Here is an 11,318-nt window from a genome sequence, read left to right on the forward strand (position 1 = left end):
TAATTTTAAAAAAAGACAAAAGAGAGCCAGATGCATGGATATAGAGAACAGACTGATGGCCATCAGAGGGGGTGGGATTCTGGGGCTGGGACAAACAGTTGAAGGATCTGAAGCAAAAGAGAAAAAAATAAAACACCCAATAAAAGACAGAGACAAGAGTAAGGTAACTGCTAGAGGACAAGTGGGGTGTGGAAGCAAAAGAGGTTAAAGGCGGATAAATGGTGATGGAAGGAGACCTGACTTGGTGTGGAGAGGAGACAACATGATACACAGATGACGTTTTACAAGAACTGCACACCTCAAGACTACAGTACTTTATTGACCGATGTCAGTACAATAAATTAGGTAGAAGTACATTCGAACATAAAATTTAAAAGTCATACAATTTACAGCATGTATATCACTGTTTATGTGTGCAAATGTTTCTAGCAACATGCTAACACTTTAAGAAGAGATTTCGAATATCAAAAATAAAGAGCTTGTGACTATAATTCTTACAATTTTCATAATGTTGGAACAACAAAAACAACAACAAAAAAACACTATTTCTTCATTTTTTTTATATGGTGAGAGTCCGGGCTAAGTGACTCTTGCCACACAAACTGAGGGTATGTCCTCTACCCACTGCTTATCCAAATTGTGCCATAGTTAACTAGGTTTTAAAACTGGAACAGTCAGATGTTTACAAAAATTGTGTTTGAAATGGAGGGTTATAAAATTAAATGTAAAGAATACAGAGAAGCTATTAAGTCAATCTATACACAGTTACTAAACCTTAACAGAGAAGATAAAATAAAATTCAAATTAGTGAAAAGTCCGTACAAAATGTCTTTGAAAAAATGAAGTAAGGCTGCCTCATCAATTTAGTTACGTCTATGAAGGATGTGTGAGCTGTAAAAATAAGGCAGTGTAGGTAGTACTGCATCCCTCTTTGGATTTCTTTGTTTGTTTGCTTTTTTTTTGTTGTTATTTTCATTTACAGTCTGAAAAAGGTAGTTATTTCTGAAAATGAGCCCTAAGGTAATGAACCGTGATGACAGGTGTAACAAGACAGTGACTATCTCTTATGGTAGTGACTATATGTCTTTAGTCACTAATAACTAAAAAAAAGTCTCATGAATCAAGTAATGTATTTCTGTATCTCTGAATATGAAACGGTCTGCTCTTCCACACCCATGTTGATTTCCCTACATTGGAACCCACTACCACCATAAATTTCACAACTCCAGAACTCCCCACAAAATGGAACAAACGCTCAGAATTTAATCAGTTGTATCATGCAAGCCTTTCCTGGGCTAGCTAAGGTATTCTCAAAGAAGACTTGCCAAAGGGTCATATATCAAATATTTGACACTTGTTAAGTACCCTCATAAAGGCAACTGGCAAGGCTAGCCAGTTGCAATCCTGGTTTGCCAACTCCACTTGAAGAATACAGTGGATACTGGGCATGCTCCAGGTCATTTAGAAGGGAATGCTTTTCTTCAGGTCCCCAACCAACGCCACCTTTCTCCAACTGGTAAGGAGAAGGCAAAAGCTCCTCAAACAGGCTAGATCCCTTCAATGTCTTATTTCACACAATATTTTCTAATACACCCAGTACAACCAAAAGAATAGATCGAGTTTTGTCAACCACATTGCACTCAATCCAAGATTTACCTTCCACACAAAACAAGTGACAAACAAGTGTGATGCGCCATGGAACTATCTTTGTAAAATGTTACACTCCCTCAGCAGCAGCTGGGTCCTAGTACTATCTGATCACTATGATTAATTCCAAGTTGAATTATATCTCTCACATGTATCCTCATTTCTACACAGAGCTGGGCCCCAAATTTCATTTGAGAGCTAAGGGAAGTAGCCATAAAAGATTGTTGTGGGGGTGGGATGTTTGGATTTTGCTAATGTTGGCAAATATTTAGTCAGATTTCACATATATTTCCTCTTCTGTCTGGACTATTGATTATCATGGAAGTTTATACACTACCTAGATTTTGGCTCTTTTCCCTAGTAGATAATTTTGCATCTTTAACCAATTTTAGATTGTTTAAGTGTGAGAGGAACATTGAATAAAAAAATGTAGCTTTTAGGCATTAAAAGAAGTATAGAATGAAAATGCCATGTTGGGAAATTTGCCCAATACACATGCAGAGCCCTGTTACTGATTTTTTTCTTAGATGTCTACCTAACACAACCTAAAGCAGTAAGATGTTTTGAGTCACGTGAATATTCAGCCTACTTGTCCACTGACCTGCTTGCAAACCCCAGTTTCTTCACAAATGGCATATTTATAAGCTGCCCCTACTTTGAGACTTGTCAGTCATCTCAATTTGTCAAGTGTTAAACACATTATCAAAAAGTCAGTATGAATCCAACATACTATGCTTGTTTCATATCCCATACCTGTCTTAATTTTAGATGGCATTAAAATGATCCAATAAACTAAACTAATCATTTTTGTATGGCTTGTTCTTTTGTTTCTGGACTAGAGAGTTTGAATTAGTTTTAGTTTTCACATAAGGGGCCACCATTAGAACAACTCTAAGTTTAATTTTAATTAGGTGCAAGACCCAGACATAAGGCAATGAGCACACTAAGCGATAATACTAAAACCATAAGGCAGCAAGTAGGTATTTTGATGAAGGGGAAGAGAAGGCAGATAGGAAATACAACTGTACAAATGTATATATCAAACATCCCAAGACGGCTAAGCACTTCCGTGTACCATGCAGTTCAATAGTTCTAAGGAAATGCAGAAGTAGAAACCTTTCATCAGAAAACCTCTTCTAAACGCTATGGAAAACTTATATACAAAGTATGTCTCAATACATGAAGCACTCGTCACAACATCAACTGAATCAATGCCCAGACAGATCGTGTGGAAAGGGTCTGTGGAACTGCATTTGGTTTCATTTCGTCCCTTGGTCTCATCCTGCAAGCAGATTCCTAGAGCCCCTCTGGAGGAGGGCTTCAAGTCTATCTGAGAATCAACATAGTACAGGCCTAATCCCAGTTGTTGCTAAATCTGCATCTGCTGCTTTCACAGGGCCCTGCTCTTTCAAGGCTTCCACTTTCTGACTGAGATCATTTCTTTCCACTAGAAGTGCTCTGAACAGCTTTTCTAATGCATGTACCAGTTTTCTTGCCCACACAGGTTTTCACTTCCCTGTGATAAATGTCTAGGAGTTAAACTTTTAGGTCATATAGCATGGGAGTATTTAACTTACACCTCTTCTTGTGCTTACTTGTAGCTCTTTAAATGACATATGTATTTAGGCACTTTGCCCACTTTCTAATTGTACTGTTGGTTTTTCTGGGTCATATTCTACATTGGTCAGACATATTGTTTGCAAATATTTCTCTCAATAATTTATTCCTCTAAAATTTTTGGTAGGGCCGTTTTTCATTTTGATGAAGTCCAATATGTCACCTTTTCCTTTTTGGACTGTGCCTTGGGGTGAGGATTGATAACCTGTTGCCTAGCTCAAGACAATAAAACTTTTTCTATGATTTTATTTCTAAGATTTTTGTAACTTTTTATTAAAGTTCTTATGTATTATTTATCTATCTATCTATCTATCTATCTATCTATCTATCTATCATCTATCTCTTTATTTATTTCAGGGTAGAATGGAGACGGAAAGAAACATCTATGTGTGAACTATACATTGATAAGCTGCCTCTTGCATGCCATAACTGGGGATCCTGGCTGGCAACCCAGGCATGTGCCCTGACTGGGAATCAAACTGGCAGCTTTTTGGTTCATAGGCCAGCACTCAATCCTCCCAGCCAGACCTTACCAGGACAGTGCTTTTTCTAATTATTTTATACTTTTACATCTTACATCTAAGTCCATGACACATTTTGAGTTAAATGTTTATATAGGGTGTGCATTGTATGTCAAAGTCTGTTTTCTTACCTTTGTGTGTCTGGTTATTCCAGACTATCCTTCCCCCATTGAATTGCTTTTCCACCTTTGTCAAAAAACAACTGCTTATATACTATGCCCTTTTGATTACTCCAATAAGTCTTGAAGTCAGTTAAGGTGAGTCCTTACAACTTTTTTTTCAAAACTGAGGGAGCTTACTTCATTTTATACATGAATCCTTTCCATTCCCCCATTTCCTCTCCCTCTTTGTTCTAGAGCACTTTATTCTACAGAAGAAAGTTCTTGCATAAGCTCTTCCTTTTCTTGTTGCAACTGCTGTAAATGCTGTTGGTTTTGCTCCAGTCTGCCCTCCAACCACTGCAGGAGAGGCCCACTGACTGCTGACATCTGACTGCACAGATTTTTGGTGAACACTGAGCCATTATGGATCCTGGTTACTGAGTCCAGAGGCGTAAGATTGTGAATCCTTCTATATGCATCCTGCTTCTCTTGGCACAGGATCTTGAGCAGATCAACTGCTGTCTCAAGGCACAGTTTACCAATGGTTTCATGAGGTACAATATGGATTGGAATTTCCACTTGCACATACTCTGAGTTCTTTTGAGCCAGAATAGACTGAAAGCAAGTGTGGAGTATCATGCCAGTTTTTGTGCTTTTTATCTTCTAAGAAACAGGAGAAAAACAAAGTGTTGACCCATCATTAGGTACATGGCTTCTGTATGGATATAAACATTTGAAGGACAAACATTTATATGAGGATGGGAATGATACCAGCCCATTATTCTCAAGGGACAACCTGTCAGTTCAGCCACCCTCTCTGTCTCTGTTGAGGCTGCAGATATCTGCTCTGGAGAAATTTCAACTCGATCCATCCTCTTATCAGATCGTTTCAAGATGATGACAGAATGAATATGAACAATGTCCACCTTTTCAGCAATGGTGTGTATTTTAGTTCTGCCACATGTAGAATCAGAGTCATTCTTTGTGCCATCATTCATCTCTCCTATACACAGTCCCATCACCTCCTCCTTCTCTGTGCTCAGAGCATAGTTGAGACAAACTAGGAAAGCATCTGACTCAAGATGAACCGCCTGCACCACCATCTTGGTCTGAACCTACTCACGACTGCTTCGGGCCAACTCAGGCCTGCCCAACCCAGAGCTCCAGCCACTCCTCTATTCTTCAGATCAGGTGCTGTGCTCTATTCATCTTCATATACCCTGAAATACACAGAATAGATTACACATTGAGTTTCTGTACACTCTTGGAAACCTTACTTGCTTTCCATACTAGGAATCCTTAAATTTAAACCAATTGAAAACTCTCCAACAAGTGAGTTGTTCCCAATTCCGACTCTGTGCCACACAGGAACTGTGGGATGGATTAAATATAACATAATGGATCTACTCAAGAGGAAGATTATACTGAATTAAAGTAATAATTAGGCAGAAGTATGCAACAACACCATGGAATGGATACAGTCCAGAGGAAAAAATACCAAAATATGTGCATTATGTTTATAATTAAGCAAACGGAACTTTTCATCAAAGTCCAGAACAAAATACACAAAATAAGATACTGGATAACCAGTTAGGACACTAGATCCTTTTTTGTTACTAACCATCTGTTTCATAGAAACTTGACATTCATTCCAAATTTACAACTGGATTCATAATCAGGGTATACTATAAATTTCTTTGGAGATTATTACACAGAACCACCTGGTGTTCCTAATCAGTAACAGGAAACGAACAAATACCAAATAACCAAGCAAACAAACAAACAAACAAACAAAACCCTGGAAGAGTTCTGACAGCCTAACAGACTCAATTGAACAGTATAAAAAAATACAAATATCTCTTGGGCTCTAACAAAGGCTCCCATAAAAGACCTACAAGTTTTGAGTGGGAAATCATATGTTGGAAGAGAAAATAATCCTTGTGTGATACAGAAAATTGAGAAATGCTAATTTGGTGGATGCATCTCCACCATGGTACAGCCATTAACTCAAACAAGAATATTTTGTGATGTGGGAGTAGTTTATCTTACATTGTGATATATAATATGAAAGACATAGCAATATATTGTGAAAATCCGCATTACTTTAGAAAGCAAACTGGAGATCACATGAAAGGGTTCAGAAGGAAAGAGGGACAATGGAGGAAAAGGTGTGGGGATCAAAATGCATATTTGTCAGGTACAAAGTAGACAGGCCGCTGTTGAGAACAGTATAATGAATGGAGAAGCCAAATACTTCGCAAGCACGACCCAACGACATGAAGTCAGAGCTCGGACTACTGGAGAGAATGGAGGTACTGAGAAGAGGGTAGCAGGAAAAGGGGAGGAAACTGGGATAAGTGTAAAAGCACAATCAATACAATATTTAAAAAAATACATGAGATTTGCTAGTAAAAGGTCACCACTTATACAACCTATTCCAGGATGTCCAAAGAGATAAACACAAGGAAAATGTGAAACTCTACAACCAAAAAATGTTTTTAACATTTTCTAAATTTCACAGAATACTTTTAGAATTGAACCTATTAGACTAAAGTTGGAAAAGGCAGCTGAAAAAATTTTTTCATAGAGGTTAGAGATTTAACAGTTTTTCTTCTAACAACACAGTAAACTGAGAATTTCATTATAGAGATTTGTGGTGTGGCCCAACAGACTCATGGACACAGGGAGACCAGGCAAGATGGCTGGGCAAGAGGGAGGGTCCCAAAGCAGTGCAGGAAAGGCTGTGTCCCTGGGTAAAGGGTAAACAAGAGTCACATTGGCCCAGTAACCAATGTAGGGCAGCATCTGAGGACAGATTTCTCCAACCTCGCCAGAGGTGCTGCGGGCAAGGTACCTTGCATGGAGTCTGCACAAGGCAGAGTGTGATGAAGGGGAAATCCCTCCTATCTCCTTCCGGTTCCTGATTTAAGGAATAAACCACAGGTCAAACCAGCATGTGTAAATAAATATTAACATAATGGCAGGGAGCAGTGCTGACCTTCCCATCTAATCTGAAAAAAGTAAGGTTTAGCTGCAGAGCTAACCGAGGGGCAAGCCTCCAGGAGATTTAAGCAAGGGGAGGGCGAAGACTTGCTGCTCTGTCTCTGGAACCCACAGAGGCAGCCCCTGCACTACCAGGTGCAAAAGTTGTCGGAGGTCCTGGCCCCCCAGCATGGAGAGCTGCAGCTCTAGACCATCCCAGTTCCAGGGAGGGAGCCTGAAGAAGGAAGACTGTCCCCTTAGCAGGCTTGGGTTCCAGGAGAACAGACAGATAAGGATAAAGTGGAATTCTGGGGCCTAATTTTGGGTTTCAGCACCTTAAGGGAGAAATAGTTTTTGTCTATGCTTTGCAGAAGTCCCTCATTTCCCCAAGTTGGGCAACATTTTATTCAAGACCTTTTTCCTTCCCAAACAACCTTTCTCCTATGCCTGTATTTGATGGTAGGCAGCTGAACCCCACTTTTTTTCACGAACAACATGACTAGGGATAGTTTGGAATAGATACCAAACTCTTTGAGATCTCTGCAAACAGTTCTTCTTCATACTGCTTCCAAAAGAGGTGTGCCACAATCTGTCAAACTTGAAACATGTTCCATTCAGCCACAGTAAACTGCTTACACTTTAAACATATTATTTTTAAAAGGCAGTAATCTGACTAAGATATCTAGGGAAGCTAAAATCATTCAGCATGTCAACTTTTAATATTAAACCACCTTATCTACATTCTCAAACACTAAATCCTAATATTTTAAGAGATCTAGTAAACAACAGATAGCAGTAATGAATTTGCTTCCATCCCTACCTAGCTATATTATTGGGAACCAATGATTCATCTCTCTGAACCTTAATATTGTCTTTTGTAAAATGATGGACTATAATAGCCCATGCTCTTTCTAGCTCTAAAATCCCCCAGTTCTGCTCTTGCTGAGAGAAAGGAGTACATAATTTCCACCTTGATTCCTTGTTATTATTCAATATTTGCAGAGATTGATGATGAAGGTCTGACCACACACTGATCTTTACAACTCTGGTGTTAAGTGAAAGGCCATGGTGAAGTCCAGTTAATAATTCACAATGTATTTACTTGTCACACACAACAGTCTCAACGATGGACGTGATGGATGTACATACTTCAGTAAAGCTAACACTAGGACTTCTGAGTCAGAAGCCTGAGGTTTCAGTCCAGTTGTTCCACTTAAGCTGTGTGGCCTTGGGTCAGGTCTCTTAAATCACATTGCCTCTCATTTTCCTCTCTTCGGAAATGCAGATCATGGTAAGAAATAATTTAACCAAGTATTTGACAATGCTTTTGAAAGTGGTAAAATATTAAATAAGGTACATTGTTTCTGACATGAGCAAAACACCAATATTTGTGTACTGGTTTACATAAGTATCGTTTATTTTTCTTTGCTTATATTCTGTATATTCATGATCCTTTATGTTGATTAAATATTGTTTAAAAGGATGATTATTTGTTTTGTGTTTTTAGGAGACGTCAAGCTGACTTTTTAACTTGAATTTTTACATATGGAAACACATTTGTTGGAAATATTCAAACAATGCAGATATATAGAATACAATTAAAGTATCTTATTCTTGCATCCTCTTCTGCTTCATCTACTTCCCCATATACATTTTTTCAATGTATCCTTTCAGAGTTCTGCCTATACATTTAAAATTACTATTTATGGAAACAAAATGTGCCTCTGCATATGTTGGCCTTTATCATGTAACCATGTATAATGAACAGTTTCATGCCAGCACATATGCAGATCATGTCAGTACATATGCAGATCTACCTCAACCACTTTACTACCACAGAGTTTTCTTTACTAGACCAGCGTTTGACTGCTTCACTTTTGGTGAATGCTTTTTCTGCTTATAATTCATTGTGGGAATAAATCAGGCCTTAATATTCTTCTGCATATATTTTGGTGCACATGTATCATCCGGCAAGCTTAGGAACAAAGTACCAGAAACCTAACGGCTTGCAAACAACAGAAAATCATTCTCTCCCCATTCTGGAACCCAGAAGTCTAAAATCAAGGTGTTGGCAGAATTGGTCTTTCTGGAGCTTGGTGGGAGCTCCATTTCATACCTCCCTTACCTCTCTGCCTGTCTTCTGTGCCTCAAATCTCCCTCTCCTTTCTCTTATAAGGACACCAGTGATTAATCTCAAGATCGTTATTACCATAACTATTCCCCAAAGATCCTTATTCCAAATAAAGTCATATTCTGTGCTTCTGGGTCAAAATGACCTGTGGTGCCATTTTTCAATTCACGTAAGAATATGTCAGACAGAGTGAAAAGTGTACTGCAAAATGCCCTGCAAATGAAACGCTGTAGTAATTTTCACTTCCACGAAATGTACAAAGTGCTCTTTCCCCCACATTCCTGCCAACCTGTAAAACTTTTTGCTAAATTGACATGTTAGGTAAAATATAACATAACATCAGTACTTCTATTACATCTCCTTGATTTCTAGTAAGTCTATTCCACTTTTTATGAACTTCCTAACTATCTATACTACTTTAGTGAATTACCTATTCCTACATGTTCTCATTTTCTGAAAGGATTTATCATGTTCTTCTCAGTTTTTAAGAATTCTTCAGTGTAAACAGATGTGTGGCAGACAGTACAAACAATGTTACTATTTTGACTATTACATATATTACCACAATCCCTTCCAACTGTGTCATTTGCTTTTTTCTTTGATTACCAATTTTTAAAATAGTTATTTAGTAAAATGCATTACAATTTTCATTTATGTGTTTCATATAACAACTGCCTGGGTTGACCAAAAATTCCTTTGCTGTTTCTTTTCTTCTGTGTGTCTGTAAGATGGTTCTCATTGCACTTAGCTCTCTTTAACTTCATGTGCAACAATTCTGTTAGGTTATATTGTGACAGCTGTCATGTCAGTGTCTATTAAAAAGAGCACACACATCACACCTGGTGAATTTTTGTGTGGCCATTTTAATATTAAAGATGGAAGAACATATGCAACATGTTCAGCATTTAAGGCTGCATCATTTCCAGACAGGTGAAAACACAACTGAAATGCTGTAAAGGACTTGTGCAGAGCATGCAGAAGATTCTCTGACACTGGAGGTATCAAAAGTGGTTTGTAAATTTCGTGCTAGAGATTTCTCACTGGATGGATGTTACACAGTCAGGCACATCAGTCAAAGTTGACAGTGATCAAATTCAGACATTACTGGACATCAACATTATTTCATTTTATTGGTGAAAATGAAAAATGTGTCTTTTACTTTGCATGAAAAATCAACAGACTTTTTGGACAACCTGGTAAGTTTTTAAGAGTTTATATGGTATCACAAAGTAGGACAAATACAGACCTAGGAGTCACAGAAAGCACATACCCCTCAGTCAGCACATGCCTTACCAATGAGAAGATATTGGGGGTCCTGGAGAACTCTCTAGGCTATATGTGAAAATACAGGGAAGAGGAACATCAAAGGTAAAGAAGGTACAAGTGACTTAAAAATCCATCAACTGCTGATACGCAGCAATGCTTTATGCACTCAGAGGGATAACAAACCTAAGTCAAACAAACACATTTTCAGTCCTCCAGAAGTTTACAATTAATGCATAAGCAAAATCATTTTAAGCAACAGCTAAGTAGAACTAATTTTTCAAAAACTTGCAGTGGGCATCGGATCAATGAAGTCCATGGAGATGACACTGCAATGCAGAAAGCAATTCTGAATGGTTTCAAGAGAGATGGTGAGTACCAACCGTAATTTTAAAAAGTTTAAACACCTCCATCAATTATGTTAAGTATCAGAAAAGTGCATCTGTGATCATGAGAGAGCTCAATGAACTAGTACAAAGAACTGTAAACTATTCTGCAAAACCAGCACACAGCTCGAGGTATAGCACAAGACAGCAACAAGAAGCACCTCCTACTTCCTTCTGGACACTCCTTAAAAGTTGAGATTGCTTTTGCCTATTTTTCGTGTTTTATATCACTGGAATAAGGTACTATGCCCCTTTTCCTCTCAAAACACATCTGTATCATTCATTCAAATTTTGCATGCAGTGTTAAAACCTTCTTTCCTTCTACTGCACAGAATACCATTACATAACTATTGTAATACATCCTTTACCAATTACACCAATGATGAGGAGTTTGGGTAGCCCCTACTTTTGTGTTCTTGAAAAAAGTACTGCAATGGACAGTCTAGTGGAGTATCTTTTGGCTATGTCCTAGGGGCAGCAACTGCTGGGTCACAGAATGTACCTTATGTTTAACTTTAGTAAATGCTGTCAAATGGTAGTTATAAATGATAATTATAAAGTTCCTTCAGCCCTGTATGACAGTTTCAATTGTCCTACATTCTTATCCACACATTTGACCCCCAAATTCTTCATTTTAGCCACTCTAGTGACTATGTAGCAAACACAATTA

General features: G+C 38.1%; 1 protein-coding gene across 1 annotated transcript; it reads right to left on the minus strand.

The window, feature by feature from the left end:
- Nucleotides 1-4,147: 4,147 nt before the first annotated feature.
- Nucleotides 4,148-4,989, minus strand: LOC118998059 (lys-63-specific deubiquitinase BRCC36-like). Its single transcript, XM_037061979.1, is given in 3 exon segments — nt 4,148-4,543; nt 4,545-4,566; nt 4,568-4,989. Coding segments are annotated over 3 exon segments (840 nt in total).
- Nucleotides 4,990-11,318: the final 6,329 nt, after the last annotated feature.

Source organism: Sturnira hondurensis, unplaced genomic scaffold, assembly GCF_014824575.4.
Source record: "Sturnira hondurensis isolate 20B ecotype Veracruz unplaced genomic scaffold, ASM1482457v3 Scaffold0013634, whole genome shotgun sequence".
Classification (NCBI taxonomy): Eukaryota; Metazoa; Chordata; class Mammalia; order Chiroptera; family Phyllostomidae; genus Sturnira; species Sturnira hondurensis.